Source organism: Podarcis liolepis, assembly GCF_965112155.1.
Source record: "Podarcis liolepis genome assembly, chromosome: 2".
NCBI lineage: Eukaryota > Metazoa > Chordata > Lepidosauria > Squamata > Lacertidae > Podarcis > Podarcis liolepis.
Window position 1 is genome coordinate 16,862,749 of NC_139555.1, and position 19,002 is coordinate 16,881,750.

The 19,002-nt window shown below is 42.8% G+C and overlaps 1 protein-coding gene and 1 long non-coding RNA gene across 5 annotated transcripts; both read right to left on the reverse strand.

Moving 5' to 3' along the window:
- Positions 1–1,093: 1,093 nt before the first annotated feature.
- On the reverse strand, positions 1,094–18,937 carry LOC310700563 (transmembrane protease serine 12-like). Of its 4 annotated transcripts, XR_014522654.1 has the most exons (7): positions 18,785–18,937; positions 17,259–17,457; positions 16,023–16,291; positions 13,993–14,135; positions 12,408–12,578; positions 8,998–9,089; positions 6,078–6,216 (listed from the first exon to the last, which is right to left on the reverse strand). XR_014522654.1 is itself a non-coding variant. In XM_083490434.1 (6 exons), the coding sequence occupies exons 1-6, from the start codon at positions 18,879–18,881 to the stop codon at positions 9,069–9,071; spliced, it is 900 nt and encodes a 299-aa protein (XP_083346560.1). In that variant the 5' UTR covers positions 18,882–18,937; the 3' UTR covers positions 8,926–9,068. The 4 variants fall into 4 exon arrangements, 3 of the variants coding, with proteins under 3 accessions (XP_083346558.1, XP_083346560.1, XP_083346559.1); XM_083490434.1 differs by lacking the exon at positions 6,078–6,216 and having other exon boundaries at positions 8,926–9,089; XM_083490432.1 differs by lacking the exons at positions 12,408–12,578; positions 13,993–14,135; positions 16,023–16,291; positions 17,259–17,457; positions 18,785–18,937 and adding exons at positions 1,094–1,511; positions 5,306–5,448; positions 9,969–10,126 and having other exon boundaries at positions 5,948–6,216; positions 8,888–9,089.
- On the reverse strand, positions 1,677–3,425 carry LOC310700744. Its single transcript, XR_014522782.1, has 2 exons — positions 1,991–3,425; positions 1,677–1,904 (listed from the first exon to the last, which is right to left on the reverse strand). It is a non-coding gene; the product is annotated as an uncharacterized lncRNA (long non-coding RNA).
- Positions 18,938–19,002: the final 65 nt, after the last annotated feature.

The window sequence follows — 19,002 nt, forward strand, 5'->3', positions numbered from 1 at the left end:
GCCATTTTCCATCCCCCCCCCCATTTTCCTAGGAGCATTTTGCAGCAGGGAATCTCATTAGCGCGATTAAAACTGCAGAGTGGAAGGAAAGGAGGAGCTGTTTCAGCCTCCCCACCTTCAGCCACTCTCTGAAGACCAGAGAAGAGACCCTCTTAAGAATATGTGGGGGTGGGCAGGAGAAGGACTAGACCATGTGAAAAATGAACATAATGTTGTAGCTGCAGTTCATTAATTTTCAGCTTTGTATTCTTGTGATTAAAAAAGTGCACCTAGACATTCCGTTCTTGCTCCCATAACCTAGGTTGAAGGTGCCCTTTAGCTCCTAGCTTTCATGTCTCAGGTTTTAATACTTCCATCCAAAGCACAGATAAGACTATCATATTGCTTTTCGCACTCAGACCTTGCTGAGTTAATCTGCAACTACAATAGAGGTCTTCCCACTACAGCTCACTTTCCAGGAGCAGTCGTTCCGACTGCAACATCTTGGCCCAAGTGTAAATAAGTATATACTTAGCAGACCTGGCTAGGTATTTCCTTAATGAAGAAACTGGCTTGACCATTTTAGTAATAGCCTCTGCAGAATCCAATCTTACTACTATGAAATTACAGTATTGCAGAGGACCTCCAAACCCATTTAATTTAACACCAAATCATTACATATTTTGCTTTGCTGTAGAAGTTGCAGAAAGCAATTAATAACAATAAACATGGAACTACTTATAGGCAAAATTCTCATTTGTAGATTCTCCTTTGGGGGATAAGGACTAAAAAATATTACACTAGAATTTCAAATATGCCTGTATTCAACTGTAAATTATGTTTTATTTTTTAAATGATACAGAAAAGCATGGCAATGGTAGGCATCTATCATGTACATTTCTTATAGAATATGGAAATATATATTTGGGAGAGGATCATTTGAATTTTGTAAATTAAGCCTCTATGAAGAATTGAAGCCTTTCTTTCACATATTAAATTATAATTTTCTGCATGTTTTTGAAACATGCTCTTTTTTCATATTGCAGCCTGTCAGTACAATAGTCACAATATAACTTACAGCCCCCAAAACATATAAATGTAACTGAACAATGTCTTTTGGACTGATGTTTTTAATGAAGGATTTTTCCATTCATTTTGGACAAGGTTAAACAACTGAGTACAAAGCATTCATTATTATAAAAACAAATGGCTCCATATACTTGTTTGCAAGAGGAATGAATACGTTTTAAAAGGAAAAGTATAAAGTTCCAAAAGAACAGGACTTTTCATAGAACAAGATGGAAGGTTACCAATCCAACGGTCAAAAACATGAGAATGTGTTGAAAGCTCATAGTAGAAGTTCTGCTGAATATTTTGACTGCTCTATCTATCCATGGTCGATAATCTTTTGCACGTATATAGATTCCAGGAAGTTTGGGTCGGCCACAGCCAATACCAAAACTGGTGATTCCTATCAGATAAAACTTGGTGTAATCTGGAAAGTAACACATCAGAGGTCCTCCACTGTCCCCCTGCAACATGAAAAACAGTAAGTTTTAATTTGCATCTCATGAACAGGCAAAACAAAATACAGTTTTCTAGGAAATATGGATCAGTTGGGAAAGCCTGAATCGGTAATCATGCTCTGCTATGGTGCTTTGCCATGTTGCTTTCTGATACAGGTATGCACACAGATGTTTAAAGCAAACCATTTTTATTTACACACATCAGAAATACACACATGCATGCACCCTTCAGCTTTCAGGGCTCGGACATAGGACAGATATTAACAACCGACAAGCTGTTTTCATCCATCTATTCAGTTAAATCTTCCTTTTCTTCATACTCCATTTTCTCCTGCAGTTTCTAAAGTACTCTTCCATCAATTGATGCTTTATCAAAATTACCACTAGTTATATAGCACCCTGTAGAAAACAGAGAAGCTCTTTAGTAACAAGGCAAACCAACATACTAATCAAACGTGCACATCATTCAGATACAAAACTCTCACCTGCAGAATCTCCTCCTCCAACTCTTCAGTTAAAGCTTCCTTTTCTTCATGCTCTATTCTCTTCTGCGATTTCAAAAGTTACACTGCCACCCACAGCCTCTACAGGTAGGGAAATGGATGTGGCTTCATCCGTTGAGCATCAATATTATATACACATATATCTACAATCCCACTCTAGACCAGAATCGCTGGAATTTGCCAGGGAACATAGTTTCAGGGTCTGGATCCTGTCCTGCTGTAAACATCGTTGCAGGTAAGCGTGTTGATGTGGGCTCCTTGTCCTCGTCCTTCAGGAAATGGGTACACACACACACCACAATAGCCTTCTGGGTCAGAATCACAGCATTTACAAGGATTGCAGCTTCAAGTTCTGGGTCTGGTTACATGTAAGCTTTGGGTTGAACAGGTATTTCCCCCCCTAACATCCCTGACTTTCCCTTTTCAGGTTTAACACTGATGGCTGCCATGGAGTATGATAAACTCACAGTATCTGCCTTCTTGACCTACTGTACTCTCCTAGTGCTCTTCTTCAAAGTGCCTAGTAGGTAGGTAAAGACCACAGGTGCCATGGCCGGCTTTGATGCTGCCATGTTCATCCTCAGAACATGTCTGGGTATGCAACTAAGCTCTCCTGCCTCAAGCCCAAATTCCCCCACCCTCCTGATTGGTTGAGGGTTTCAAAACCTCATCCTATTGGACTGCAGCAGCATGCTATCATCGGAGAGGGGGGTCACATGACACCCTCCCCCAAAAAGGCATGTCACGGCAGTAGCTTTTTTTTTTTTTAATAGGTTTTATTAACATTTGGGGGGGGAATATACAAAGTATATTGGATATTCGAAAATAAAATGGCAATAACATTTCCCACTGGTAATTTGGTTAAGTTGCATTTTCCATTCTCTGGGAAAGTGCCGCTGCCTCTTCCCAAGTGGGAAATCTTGGTCACCTAGAAAGGTATTTCAATTGTCTCAGGGGCCCCTTGTAACAGGAGATCATGTTGTGCCTGCTGACAACTCGTTACCTGTGTCCTTTGTCACGTTGCAGTCCTTCCATCCATCCATCTTGGACCTTAAGATGATCATGCCTTGGTTATAAAGCACCATCCATCAGGTTATCTTTTTCCTTTAACTGGACTACCCGAGACCCCAAAACTGCCCAGCTTTTTTTAGTTCTTCCCCAGGGTGCCTGCCTTTGTGAATTCCCATGGAAGAAAACCTCATTAAATTTAGTTAGATTGTCCTCCTTGACCCTCTCCAAGTTTGCTATTTTCTTTGGGTTAGTCAGGGCCTCTTAAAGGAATCTTAGTGTTCTCCCTTAAGGAAGCTTTTAAAAATGTGTTTTGAACCGCATTAGGCAAGGAACCCAGGGTTCGTGTATGGGCCTAGCTCAAGAGTAAACTACAAAGGCTGGCTTATCTGGGACCATTATCTAGATCTAGATAGATAGATAGATAGATAGATAGATAGATAGATAGATAGAAGATAGATAGATAGATAGATAGATAGATAGATAGATAGATAGATAGATATATCACTGATTGAGCCTTTTCCCTGGATGTTTCTTGACACATAGGTAGAATGGTAGAATGGCCAACAAAATACAGTGGTACTTTGGTTCTCAAACTTAAACCGTTCAGGAAGTCCGTTCCAAAACCAAAGCGTTCCAAAACCAAGGAGCACTTTCCCATAGAAAGTAGTGCAAAATGGATTAATCCGTTCCAGACTTTTAAAAACAACCCCTAAAACAGCAATTTAACATGAATTTTACCATCTAACAAGACCATTGATCCATAAAATGAAAACCAATAATGTACTGTACTATACAATAAATAAGACAGTATTGTAGATGATAAAAATTAAAATTATTATTTTTTCTTACCTGCACTGATGTTAGTCATTGTTATGGAGGGGGAGGGGGCTTTTATCCATTTCCGCAGTCACACAATCAATCAATCAGTAGCTGAACTGGGTTCCACACAGTCACAAAAACAAATCAACCGTAAAAAGCCTCAAAAACAAAAATGCAAAATAAATAGCAAAAACAAAAACACCAAACTTAATCTGTTCCAGAAGTCCGTTTGACGTCCGAAATGTTCGAAAATCAAGGTGCAGCTTCTGATTGGTACAGATGCCCCAGAAACAATAGCTGGCAACCACATCGGACGTTCAGCTTCTGAAAAACTTTTAAAAACTGGAACACTTACTTCTGGGTTTTTGGCGTTTGAGAACCAAAGCGTTTGAGAACCAAGGTACCACTGTATGTGCTCCTAACACCTATCACAGACACGACCTCACACCATCAGATCATAGTAAAACTCAGGGAACCATCTCCGCCAATCCTTTCCTCAGGACAGGTAACTATTAGTGTTTAATAATGTCAGGGGCAACTCGGCTTGCCCTGTAGGCTGATGTATATGTATGAGGAAAGGGTAGATTAGTGAGGAACCTCCCAAGCTTGTTGTCCTTCTACTGACCTATTGTGTTAGACCAATACTCTTAGGGTTGCTGCCCTGAATTCCACTCTTTCTCCATACCTCATAGTGGGGGAAGAGTTAGCTATTCGGGATAGAACTAGGATATTTCCTATCACATATGTATTTCCTACAATGAACACAGCTTTCGTGTTTTTCCAAAAACCCTGAGTCTTAATGTGATCATATCCAGGATAATCACCTCTAGCAGGGATTCAGTATTCAGTTCACCTTCGGTCAGCTTTTTAACTCCAAACACCAACATTTTATTCGTTCCTTTGATTTCTGCCTTCTTCATTTCCTAAACCTTGCTGTCTTTCTGCCCTCCCCATTTTCACAAACATCAGTCATCAGCATCTGAGCATTACCACTGTGCTGCCACTTGCAGTCTTGTTACTTAAGTGTAGGCTTTTGGTCTAGGCAATGTGCGTTTGTGTAGTAACTTACCTGTTTTATTCTGTACCATTGCAACTGACGCTTCTAGCTACAAAGCCACTTTCTCTGCCATTTTGTTAAAATAAATACTATTTATCTTGCAATCTATGAGTCTTTTGCTAACTCTCCCAAGTAAGAAAAACAACTTGGCCATGGTATAGTTCGATAACTTTGAGGTGTGCAATGATCTCCAGATTAAAGATTCCCAAAACCACATTTCTGTGAGTACAAGCTAGTTTGTGTACTCAGATAGGGAGATGGGAAGCCTGGTAAAAAATGACACGTGAATATATCATAGAATCATAGAGTTGGAATAGACCACAAGGGCCATCGAGTCCAACCCCCTGCCAATCAGGAAACAATATATATTTTTGGCAGTATGTTTTTAAATAGAATTATTCCCTTTTTACCTGGCAGCTATCCACATGTCCAGTTTCAGAACCAGCACAAAGCATATTCCACGATACTACGCCTGCATACCAGTCATATCTATTGCAGATATATAGTGGAATAACGTCAACTTGAGCTTCTTGTAATATAAATTTTCCTCTACCTGTAATGAACACAAAACACTGTTAGAAGTATGCTTGTGTTTCTTTAGCGCTGTGTAATATAAAATTGCTAACTATTGCAGCTATTGGGACAGGACAATGATAAAACTCATTAACTCTGCCACACATCCTCTGTGAAATCTATTTCCAGTATTCCACAGAAGATTAATACTTTTTAAAAAGCATTTTAAGAGTACATTTAAAAACACACAGTGTGAATGCAACAAACACACACACACACACACACACACACACACACACACAGAGTGCACTTTGACAGGTACAAGGAATCCTCCGTACATTCTACAGCAAAATCAGTTTTCTTTCTGTGCATTGTGTGAAACAATCCTGAATGTCCTCACTGGAGTGAATCCAATGCTACTCTGAGAAGGGCTAGCACTGAATACAACTCACTGCAAAGATTCTTCCTGAGATCACCAATCTCAATTAGATCACCAAACTGATTTTTAACACAGATTAAAGGACACATAAGATATTTACCCTTCTCCTCTGTGTTTCCCCATCCACTTATGAAACATGGGTTTTCATCTGCCACTAGTTGAGTAGTGCTGTTAGGTAAGCAGATAGGCTGAATATAATCACTGTAGCTGATAGGCCTTTTTAGTTTAAACAAGGCAACATCATTTTCGTACGTGCTTCTCTTGAAACCAGCATGCATCACGATAGCTCTGACATGGCGCTTTACAGTAGAAGATTCATAGCTATAAAGATGGTGCAAGCCAAATACAGCCCTCCAAAATGCAGGATCCCTAAGAGAGAATAAAATCCCTTTACCATGTCCACATACAGGAATTTTCTTACAAACAGGTGGTTCAGAAATGATTTTTCTGCACATGTGATTGGTTCATAAGACACCCACATACCTTTTTCAGTCACCATATTTGTTGCTGTTCCACTGCTTACTGTCCACATCAGTAGGCAGATCCTGATGAAAAATATTCTGGGGCAGATCCTAATGAAAAATATTCTGGATTTTATATTGTTCCTCACCCCAACCACTCTTTCTCTGTCCTCCACTACATTTTTACTCCATTGCCTTGTAAAAAAAACGTTCAGAAGTGTGGAAGGCTGCAAATGCAAACACTACCACCTTCACAACAGGCTTGTGATTTGTGTGTGAGCAACATCTATTTCAATTTGTTTGTTTTATACCTTAATAATGGAGATCTTGTGCAAAAATATTTGTCTGCCTCTCCATCATGAATGTGGGCATGTCTTCTCAATATAATTACCACCTCTTAATGTGACTTCTTTATCACAGTGCAACTACACTTACTGCTCTTCGATGCTGATTATTTTATCTCCAGATGTAATTATAAATACTTCTGGCTAAATCATAGTTTTATTGAGCTAACATAAAGGTAAAGGTAAATGACCCCTGGACTGTCAAGTCCCATCAAAGGCGACTATTGGGTTGCGGCGCTCATCTTGCTTCTGGCCAAGGGAGCCGGCCTTTGTCTGCAGACAGCTTTCCAGTTCATGTGGCCAGCATGACTAAACCGCTTTTGGCGTAACAGAACACCATGACGGAAGCCAGAGCGCACAAAAATGCAATTTACCGTACCTTCCTGCCACAGTGGTACCTATTTATCTACTTGCACTGGCGTGCTTTTGAACTATTAGGTTGGCAGGAGCTGGGGCAGGAGCTCACCCTGTCGTGCGGATTCGAACTGCCGACCTTCAAACTATCCCTGTTTGGAGTTGAAAAGTCAAATACACTTTTGGTTAACAGTCAAATGCACTAACCAGTTGCACCAGAGACACCTGCAAGAAACTGAGTTGAAAAGTATGATTATCTGCAGTAAACAGAGCCACACCACATTTAAGTAAAATTCATTGCACTCTTAAAGCACACGACTCTCTCCCCCCCCCCCCAATAATCCTGGGGACTGTAGTTTGTTTAGGGTACTGGGGCAGTGAGGAGGCAAACTATGGTTCCCATGATTTTGGGAAGAAGTAATGGGATGCGGGTGGCGCTGTGGTCTAAACCAGAGCCTAGGGCTTGCTGATCAGAAGGTTGGCGGTTCGAATCCCCACAATGGGGTGAGCTCCTGTTGCTCGGTCCCTGCTCCTGCCAACCTAGCAGTTCGAAAGCACGTCAAAGTGCAAGTAGATAAATAGGTACTGCTCCGGCGGGAAGGTAAACGGCGTTTCCGTGCACTGCTCTGGTTTGCCAGAGGCAGCTTAGTCATGATGGCCACAAAACCCGGAAGCTGTATCCTGGCTCCCTAGGCCCATAAAGCGAGATGAGTGCCGCAACCCCAGAATCGTCCACGTCTGGACCTAACGGTCAGAGGTCCCCTTTTAATGTGCTTTTAAAATATGCTGTACATAAGAGATAAAGGAAGTAACTACTGAAGTTATTCTTTTGCAGTATAAAATGTTTCCAATTGGATCCATAAATGAATCATTCAGGAAGCTGGTTTCATTGCATCTGCTTTGCTGGCGGCCCAGTTCCACCAGGCACCTCCAGCCTCTGAACTATGCTGGCTGGTCAATACAGAAATATAGAAACTGTCCAGAAATCGGTGCTTGAGTTTTGTTTTCCTCTTCCCTCCTCCTCCCTTTCCCCTTGTGTGTTTGTTTTTTTGTTTGTAAGCCTACAGGTAGGGAGTGTCTTGATTTGATTTCATGTAAGCCGCTCTGGGAGGCTTCTTGGCTGAAGAGCAGAGTACAAATGCTCTACATAAATAAATGCTTGGCATTTTCCTGCAAACAGGTGTGAACTCATTTTGTACACAGAAAGCAGAGTCCTTGATCTTTCCTTGCCCCCTCCTCCCATTTCAGATCTGAAAAACTACAACATTCTAGTAGATTTCTGTCCACCACCTTGCCCAAGAAGGGGGTATTTATGACTGGGTGGTAGTTCTTTTAACTGCAGGGTCCAGATGGCCTTTTTTTTGGGTAATGAACTCCGCTGCAGAGATCTGGTTTTTCATGCCATGGATTGATCTTTGCAAAGCGTTTGGATGTCTGCGCTGGAATTCCCTGCCTGGTGGTTGGAGGGCTGTGAGCATTTGTGTGTGTGTAGAAACCTGTAAACTCCAGAAATGTATGAATTACATTGATTGTTCAATCCACTTTTTGCCTCTGGTTGCCCATAGGCTGTGAAAGGTTCCCCACCCTTATTATAAAGCATAGCAGGGAATGGTTTCAGGTGGGGATGGAGGGGGGTGAAAGGAAAAAGGGCCCCCAATTTCTGAACTATCCCCCTGCCTCTAATCTCTGGACTGATGTTACAGGCCTATTGCCTCAAGAGGGTTGCTCCTGTTATTGATATACTGAAACGTTTTGTTCCAGGTCTCTAGCGGTAGATACAGATTTCAAAAATAAGCTAATGTCGTTTTAACGAATACACTTTTCTCACGCCTATAATTGGCAAAAAAAGAAGAAAAAGATTTAGAACAGAAATATACCTACGTCCATTTTTTAATGCAGTGTGCTGCCGTCAGCACTGAGTAGTTATTAATCAAGGATCCACCACATACATGGTGATATCCTGTACCAAAGCGGTAAACTTGAAGACTAACTTGCCATGGCCATGCCCCGGGCTCCGCATCACGTCCACCCACAATCCGATTCCATACTGTCATCTCACCCATCAGAGGCCTTGTCCCGCAATCTAGAAATGAAAACACAGTTACGCTAGTGGTGAGATACGTCCCTCAAAATATAGCAGGCGTTCAGCAACAAATACATTTAAAGCAGATCCTTAGGACCGTTGTTTTGAATAGATCGGTATGGCACAACACTTCCGTGACCAGATGAATTTCTGTTGGGCATTGTGGAGGGAAGTATTTACAGTGGTGCCTCGCAAGACGAAAAGAATCCGTTCTGTGGATTCTGTCAAAACTAGGATATTTATGGGACCTTGTTTCCCAGTATGTGTAACAGAGTGTTTAAATCTTGTACAACACCTTGTGAAATCTGTGTCAGCCAGAGATAATAGATTTCACAGCAGAGCAGAAAGGGTAGCAACAAAGAAGTTGGCTGGGTGGTAGAAGGTCTTCCTGAAACAAGAGGCAGCAACTTTCCAGACTGACTAGTTTTGGGGGGCATAAACCTTCAAGGGTCTGTGTATAGTGCTGTAAGTATTTTAAGGTCTCAAATATAGAATAAATATTCATAAATGCACACGGATCTAAAAGTATAAACAATGGTCGTTTCCAGGACTCAAATGCAACCCCACGAGCTGCTTGCCGGGAGACGGATCCTCACGGCGGATCCACGGGCCTCGACCTGCAGGAAAGAAACCGCCCGCTTGATTTGAGGGATCCAATGCCTTCGCATCCTTCCCTCCCCAGCGGCGACCCCGATGGCGAAGCTGCGCCGCCTGTTGCGCGCTCCGCGCACGTCCCACCGGAGGTTTTGAAGCGGCTTCCCTCCCGCTCCCCGCCTTCCTCGGGGAAAGTGCGCTCCACGCGCAGCTCCGCCCCTGCGATCCTAAACGCTTCCGACGGGCCGCGCACCGCTCAAGGGGGACGAGGAAAGCCCGGCTCACCCTCCGAGGGAAGCAGAGACATTATGTTCAGGGTCACGGCTTGACCCAGCAGCAGTGCCAGCAGAGGCGCAGCGGCTGCCCTGAGACGGCTTAGCCGCATCGTCCGTCGAGGAAACTTTCTCCTCCGGCCAAAGTGACGTTAGCGCGGGGGAGGGGAAGTGGGGGGGGCGAAGCGCGCAGCGGGAGCTTCCGCGCCTTCTTTACGCCCGTCGGTTGGAACGCTTGCTCCTCGGGGCGGGAGTCTCCTGTCGGGGATCGATAAGGGAATCCCGAGAGCCGGCAACGAGGATGGGGACGACCTCTCCCCAAGCCCTACGAAAGCGAAGCTTCCTATTATTTAACCCGACGTAAGGAAAGCAAAAAACCGCCTGGTGAAATGTCACAGCGACGGCAGCTGATATCGGCTTTGCCCGTTACAATAAATCGCATTTTACGAAAGTAATCGGGGCTAAGAGAGGCAACGGGCGGGGGCATGGGTTCTTTTAGCAGGGATTTTTATAAATAAGGATTGATATGCCTAATAATAATAATGATGATGATTTTATTATTTATACTCCACCCATCTGGCAGGGTTTCCCCAGCCACTCTGGGCAGCTTAAAAAATTGTAAAGGTAAGGTAAAGGACCCCTGGACAGTTAAGTCCAGTCAAAGGCGACTATGGGGTGCAGTGCTCATCTGGCTTTCAGGCTGAGGGAGCCGGGTTTGTTTACAGACAGCTTTCCGGGTCATGTGGCCAGCATGACTAAACCGCTTCTGCCACAACGGGACACAGTGATGGAAACCAGAGCACACGGAAATGCTGTTTATCTTCCCACTGCAGCGGTACCTATTTATCTACTTGCACTGGCGTGTTTTCAAACTGCTAGGTTGGAACAGCAACGGGAGCTCACCCCATCGCAGGGATTCGAACCACCAACCTTCTGATTGGCAAGCCTAAGAGGCTCAGTGGTTTAGAGCACAGCACCATCTGTGTCCCTGATATAAAAATGGTAAAATATTAGGCATTAAAAATTTGCCTTCAGATGTCTTCTAAAGGTCAGGTACCAGTAGTTGTTTATTTCCTTGACATCTGATGGGAGGGTGTTCCACAGGGTAGGTGCCACAACTGAGAAGGCCCTCTTCTTGCCTGGTTCCCTGTAACCTCCCTTCTCGCAGTGAGGGAACCGTCAGAAGGCCCTCAAGAGTTAGACCTTAGTGTCAGGACTGGACAATGCTTGTGTAAGAGCAACACAAGTGCCCTCCTACGATTGCCTCTTATAGGCGACCATTATGCAGTGAGGGCAGGGGGAAAGCGTATCTTAAAGGATTTCGTTCTGAATCAACTCAGTGTTTGGGGTGTGTGTAAAACTCATGCAAGGTTGGCTTTGCATCTGGCCAACTGAAGCACAGTACAGTATTGTAATTCTACAGCACTCTTTGTGTAACTTTTCCCATGGTGGGCATTGTACATTGTCCCCCCCCCCCCAATATTATCACAATAACCCTATGAAACAGTTTAGGATGAGAGTTCGTGACTGGCCCAAGGTTACCCCATGAGCTTCATAACCAAGTGGGGATTTCAACCCATGTCTCTTAACTACTAGAGCACACTAGGAAGAAGGACTTATGGTAGAATGAGAGCTATTTGTTTCAAGATTTATATGCCACTTTTCCGCAGCTGATAAAGCACTTGTGAACCGTTCACATCAGTATTAAACAATAAATTACAACGGTGTGTGATAAAACACTGAAACAATAATGTATCACTCAACAAACCAGTCTACCTTGTACTGATAAAGCTTGGTCCTAAACACAGGCAACTTATTTATTAGCTACCACTGATCTTACTACCGTAGCTTTTAAAATTGTACGTAATAATAATGATTTTATTATTTATACCCCACCCATCAAAAAATGTAAAATATACATATATGTAAATTCCGCATGTGCTGTGCCTAGAAAGCACAAGTCCTGGCAGTTTCCCGCTTGACTGGAGTTTTCCCCTTTCCAAGGGAAAACCCGCTCTTTAGTGATCTATCAGAACAAATGGCAATCTGGGGGAAACCCAGATTCCTGTTCGCTCCAATTGAACACTAAAGAGCAGGGGGGTTTTTCCAGGAGGATGATGGAAGCAGCATAACAAGGGGAGGCATGGATAAACCAGTCTGTATATACATATTTTTTATTGTGAAATCGCTTTGGGAAGCGATTCATAAAGGAAATTAAATGAACAGTGCTTCTGGGTTTATATCTTTGCAGATAAAACTTGTTTTTGAATTTGTCAATTCAAAGTAGATTATAAAGCATAGTAACTCTTAAATATTGTATTTTGGTAAAGATTTGCAGGAGGAAATAATTGAGTTTAAAAGTGCAATGGAAGCAGAGTTTGCCTGTTCACAGAACAAGATGAATGGTTACCCACACCACAGTTGAAAAAATCAGAACACATGGAATGCTCACAATGGAGGTTTTGCCAAGTAGGCGTGAATCTATCCAACTTCTGTAATTAGCTGCATGTATATAGATTCCTGGTAATTTTGGTCGACCACAGCCAATACCAAAGCTGGTGATTCCTACCAGATAAAACTTATCATCTGGCAAATAACACATCAGAGGACCACCACTGTCTCCCTGGAAAATGAAAAATAAAGAAGACAATCTAAGTGTTGTTGACAGTATTCGGAAGGTTTCACATTCGGAAGGTTTACCTCTCAGAAATCATCAAGAGAAAATACTCATTGCTAGGAAATAAGGATGAGTCTGGAAAAATGAATTGGGTAATCTTCCTTTGTGGCTCAACAGCACTACCAACAGGTAAGGTAAAGGGACCCCTGACCGTTAGGTCCAGTCGTGGACGACTCTAGGGTTGCGTCACTCATCTCGCTTTACTGGCCCAGGGAGCTGGCATACAGTTTCCGGGTCATGTGGCCAGCATGACTAAGCCGCTTCTGGCAAACCAGAGAAGCGCATGGAAATGCCGTTTACTTTCCCGCCGGAGGGGTACCTATTTATCTACTTGCACTTTGATGTGCTTTCGAACTGCTAGGTTGGCAGGAGTAGGGACCGAGCAACGGGAGCTCACCCCATCATGGGGATTCGAACCGCTGACCTTCTGATCGGCAAGCCCTAGGCTCTGTGGTTTAGACCACAGCGCCACCCACTCTTGAGTACCAACAGGTAGGCCACTTTAAAAATGTGATCATTTGGGGCAGGTGGGGAGAGGAATTCTAGACATCAAGCTAGTCATACAATAATAGTACTGTACATGATACAGTGGTGCCTCGCAAGACGAAATTAATCCGTTCCGCGAGTCTCGTCTTGCGGTTTTTTCGTCTTGCGAAGCACGGCTATTAGCAGCTTTAAGAAAAAGGAAACAAACTCGCAAGAACTCGCAAGATGTTTCGTCTTGCAAAGCAAGCCCATAGGGAAATTCGTCTTGCGGAACGACTCAAAAAACAGAAAACTCTTTCGTCTTGCACGTTTTTCGTCTTGCGAGGTACCACTGTATTCCATTTAATGTTAGCTACCATAACAAGAGCCATGTTTTTATTACAATTCTTGCCTCACCCTCTGTTGCCAAATTCTGTTTTGGAGGGAAGCAAAGTGGAAATAAGTGAATACCCTGAATTTTTATGCATAGCTCTTCTTTCATTTATTTTATGTTTTGAAATGTATGCTCCACTTTTCTTTCTAAAATAAACTCAAAAGTCCCCACTCAGCTACTAGTATATTTCAGTGAGCCAAAAAAGGACCCAAAAAGAAAATAGTAGTAACAAGTTCTATATCTTAACTGGAATTATGCCGCATGCAATCTCAAATCAATATAAGGCACATGAAATTATGGTATTGCTTGAATTTTACTGTGATGTGTCAATGAGACCATTTCATCAAATGAAGAAACAGCAACTTATTTCTATTAATTTTCCAACTGCTTTGGTAGTACTGTGACCGGTGTTACCCTCATCCAGTAATGATATTTGAGCTACCAACAACAAGACAACATGTTTCTTCAATTTGTTTTGAAACAGAATTATCTTCATTTTACCAGGCAAGCGTCAACATGTCCACTTTCAGAGCCAGCACAAAGCTGATTCCTTGATAGTTGTCCATTATACCAATCGTAACTATTACAGACTTCGTGTGTAAAAACTTTTATTTCAGCTTCTTGTAATATATAACTTGGTGTACCTATAATGAATACATAAAATACAGCTGGTAGTATGCCTCTGTTTAACATTCTGTAACATATTGAACAATATGCAAAAATGCTGGCTGTTGACATCTTTTGGTCCAAAGTAACTTTCTTAAGCCTCATGCACCGCAGCCACATCCCCATTAAAGTGCAGAGAACCTATGTCAATTGCTAAAACGGATCTCAAAAGTCATTCCACCATCTTGGAGACGTGATGAATTTTGGTACACTGACCCTAGGTGAATGCAGAGCTGTAGATACAATCCCTTTTTTTAAAAAAAATATTTTTTATTTATGATTTTCAATCTTATACATTTCAATAATTTTACAATCATTTTAACATTTCAAAACTCGACTTCCTCCCCCCCTTAAATTTTTATTTTATATTTTCTGCATATTCCAAATTAAATTAATCATTTATCCATCTACTTTCAATGTATACTCTCAGCTGTAGATGCAACCCCATTTATCTTTGAGTGTGCTGCATTCTCCTTTAAATTTTCTAGTGGTGCAACCTTTAAATGAGCAATCCGAATGGCTGGGCTTAACGATGGTGCAATGAGTTTAGGCATCACCATGGGTAGGGTTAGAAGTCATCGCAGCAGCGTACTAAGTTGTAATAAAATTAATTACAATAGGACCACAAGTTATCTGAGGGGTTATGTGGGATGTCAAGCAACCTTCCCAGAGCCCAGAATGCAAGGCAGAGGGCGTAAAAACTATTTCTGTGGCGGGAAAACCCTTTGTGGAAAGAGCTTTTAAGCCCTCCACCTTTCTTACTGGGCTCTGAGTCACACAAGGGTTCTGGAGGTTCTCACAAGTCTCCAGGACACTGATAAGCAAGGCTGCCCCACCCCCCTGTCTAGTCCCCCTGGTCACAGTGTGTAAAGCTGAGATCAAGTACAGTGGTACCTTGGTTCTCAAACATCTTGGTTCTCAAACTCCAAAAACCGGTAAGTAACTGTTCCAGTTTTCAAACTATTTTTGGAAGCTGAACGTCCGATGTGGCTGTCGGCTATTGTTTCCAGGGCACCTGTACCAATCAGAAGCTGCGCCTTGGTTTTCGAACATTTCGGAAGTCAAACTTCCGGAACGGATTAAGTTTGGTGCTTTTGTTTTTGCTATTTATTTTGCGTTATTGTTTTTGAGGCTTTTTTGGTTAATTTATTTTTGTGACTGTGTGGAACCCAGTTCAGCTACGGATTCATTGTTTGTGTGACTGCAGAAATGGATAAAAGCCCCCCATCCAAACAATGACTATCATCTGCAGGGAAGAAAAAAATTAAATTTTCATTTTTATCATCTACAATACTATCTTATTTATTTTATAGTACAGTACATTGATTATTGCTTTCATTTTATGGATCAATGGTCTCGTTAGATAGTAAAATTCATGTTAAATTGTTGTTTTAGGGGTTGTTTTTAAAAGTCTGGAATGGATTAATTCATTTTGCACTACTTTCTATGGGAAAGTGTGTCTTGGTTTTGGAACGGACTCCCAGAATGGATTAAGTTTGAGAACCAAGGTACCACTGTATGTGAAATGTGCATATTTTGTGGTCCTAAGTTTATTCTGTTCACCCTCAGTTTATTTGTTTTGGTGATGAACACCTACTGAGTGTATACTCCTTCTGAGTAACGTGAAATAGTCCCAATGTATTCACAGCAAGGAGATATTCTAAGATCACCAAACTAATTCTAGTTGATTAGTTGAAAACACACACACACACACACACACACACACACACACACACACATATATATATATATATATATATGTTTTATATTACTTATTTTGTTCTGTGAACCGCCCTGAGACCTTCAGGTATAGGGTGGCATATAAAGTCAATAAATAAAAAATAAAAGGAAAAGGAAATATTTACCATTCTCTTTTGTCAATCCCCATCCACTTATATAACATGGGTTCCTGTCACTCAGGAGAATAGGGGTGCTAGGTAAACAGATGGGCTGAATATAGTCATTGTATGTGATAACCTGGCTTAATTTAAACAAGGCAATATCATTTACGTGACTTCTTGCATCATAACGACAGTGGGGCATGATTTTCATCACCTGGCTGTTTACAGAATGAATCTTGTCTCCATAAAGTCGACGCAAGCCAAACACAGCCCTCCAAAGCTCTGGTGTTGTCCTAGGACAAAATGAAAGCCCTTGCAGAGTCAATCATTAAGCTAGGATTGCAACTTCAGAGCAATGAATTTTGTGTCTTGCTTCACCATCTGTTCAAAAATAAACATGAAGCTAGACTCGTCAAACACCAAAAGAACGAAAGAAATTGCTGCAGATAATAAAAGCAACATATCCAGCAAATCGTTTACATTCCAAACAGATATACAGATAGGTAACACTAGTCAGAGCAAGCTCAAAACATGCTCAACAAGAGTTTCAATTTCAGTCCAACTAACTTGGAATTGGGCAAAACTAGGCTTTATTTTACCCAGGTCAAAGACAGAGTTTGGCACCACCCCCCCATGCTGGGAGCTTCAGTGGCACCCCTCTGGGGGCTAGCCCCTCCGTAGCTATGTCATTGCTTGGAATGCCACAATGACAATTGTGTCTGTAAATAGAGCAGTGTTGTTTCCTTCCCTACCTGCCTTTTTTGCAGGGAGTTGATTTTATGATGCTCATTATCCCAGGGGGAAATTACATTCAGAAATTTGCTGGAGTGGACTGGGGGACATTCAGTCTGGACCAGACAGGCAAAGCATTTCAAGTCTTTTGCCTCTTCCAGGATTAGGAGCCATTCTACCCTCCAGTTCTGCCCTGCCTCTGGTCAGGTTGGCAGATTCCTTTTTTCTATGGGTAAAGGGGGGGGGGGTCCTTATTCTATATACCACTGTCTTTGTGGCTTCTCTTTTGCTTCGTTTTTGCCTCTTCCGTGTGTTTGAGAGGGTTTTCTCCGACAGATATCCATAATATAGCTATAACACTACAAATCACCTGGCCTTGCAAAAAGCTGAAATAAGATAAAGAGCCACATATATGGATACACATACAAAAAAAAATTCAGTAAGTCCATATACTTATATTTGATCCATATACTTTTCTCACACCAGACACAGAAAAAAGATTGAATATATAAAGATCTGAATATATACCTGTTTTGAATGCAGTGTGCTGCTGTTAGCACGGAGTCATAATCAATTAAAGATCCAGCACATACATGAAGGTATCTTCCATTAGTATGGTAAACTTGAAGACTAACTTGCCAAGGCCATCTTCCAAGTTCAGCGTCATGTCCACCTACAATCCGTTCTTCCTCTGTGGTCTCATCTACAAGTGGCCTGGTTCCACATTCTAAATATCAAAATTTATATTGGTGAGATGCAATCCAGCAAATGGGTTGCATCTTTCCATTTATGCAAGGACTTGTGTTTGTGCACTAGTACATTCCTTGAATTGTTGGGGATACCCAGAACACCTGATGGAGACATTATGCAAACCTGAAACATTCACAGTGTGGGGGAAAATAACCCTGGTTATATTGTATTGTTGGGTTGCAAACCAAAGCCAGCCTCTGCAATAACACTGATTTTAACCTATGTTAACAGAAGACTACATTATACGACTATTGTAAGATGCTCTCTTTTTTTACCCCAACAGGGCACCTAAACCTGCAAGAAGATGGGTAAAAATCACATGTTCTAAATTGAGTAAGATCCTAGTTCCAAGGAAAGATCCAGAGTTCATGATTTTCCTCTCCCCCTTTCTGAGGGTGGACGGACAAGGGGCATCAAGAAATCTAAGACTGTTCCTGTTTTGTATGTGGGCAGTTCATTCCTTCTCTTGAAGGTGCTCTCCATAAAAGGATCTAGCCTTGTTTCCAGTCAATTAGGTAAAAAAAAGGTAAAGGTAAAGGACCCCTGGACAGATAAGTCCAACCAAAAGCAACTATGGGGTGAAGTGCTCATCTGGCTTTCACGCCGAGGGAGCCAGTGTTTGTCCACAGCCAGCTTTCCATGTGACCAGCATGACTAAACTGCTTTTGGTGCAATGGGACACCGTGACGGAAACCAAAGCGCACGGAAACGCTGTTTACCTTCCGCTGCAGCGGTACCTATTTATCTACTTCCACTGGCGTGCTTCCGAACTCCTAGGTTGGCAGGAGCTGGGACAGAGCAACGGGAGCTCACCTCGTCACACGGATTTGAACTGCTGACCTTCTGATCAGCAAGCCCAAGAGGCTTAGACCACAGCACCACCTGTGTCCCTCCAGTCAATAGCCCCATAGTCAATGGACTCCATAGTTGCCTTTGACTGGACTTAACGGTCTAGGGGTCCTTTAACTTTACCTTCCAGTCAATTAATTCAAGGATTGGCTCTAAATAATTATTTCCCCACCCCACCCCTAAAACACTGCAGATAATTTTGCTTGCTCCAATAGGATAGAAACCGAATCCCCTTATTTTTCAGATGGCAGCCGAGGGTCTCGTTGTGCAGCCCTCACCCCCAGCCTCCTTCCTTATGGGCGGTTCTCACGGGAGGGGAAGCCCGTGACACCGGAGGCCACTAGCAGCCTCCGTCCAGCCCCAGCCTCGAAGGGCGTGCCTGACACGTGAGAACCTGACACGTGAGAATGTGCCCGCGGGTTCCGCCGCCCAACGTCAAGCGAAGCCGGGCTCACTCTCTAGAGAGATCCCGGGGTTCTCGCCCGCGGCCTCGCCCAGCAGCAGGAGCAGCGCCAGCCAGCCAGCAGCCGGCGCATGAAGCCGCCGCATCATCTGTCAAGGACACAAAATGGCGGGCAGCGAGTCTTCTCCCGCTTTTTTCCCGCCCTTCCCTGAGCGTCACGTGACGGCCGCGCGCTACGTTTTTCCGACGGCGAAGCCTGCGCGTTGGCGC

Excerpts from the sequence above, each read along its gene's own strand:
- LOC310700563 (XM_083490432.1), bottom strand. The coding sequence starts at position 10,068 with ATGCGGCTAAGCCGTCTCAGGGCAGCCGCTGCGCCTCTGCTGGCACTG. Across the intron at positions 9,090-9,968 it reads GTCTCTGCTTCCCTCGGAGG|ATTGCGGGACAAGGCCTCTG; the intron begins GTGAGCCGGGCT and ends TTTCATTTCTAG. Across the intron at positions 6,217-8,887 it reads CACTGCATTAAAAAATGGAC|GGATCCTGCATTTTGGAGGG; the intron begins GTAGGTATATTT and ends ATTCTCTCTTAG.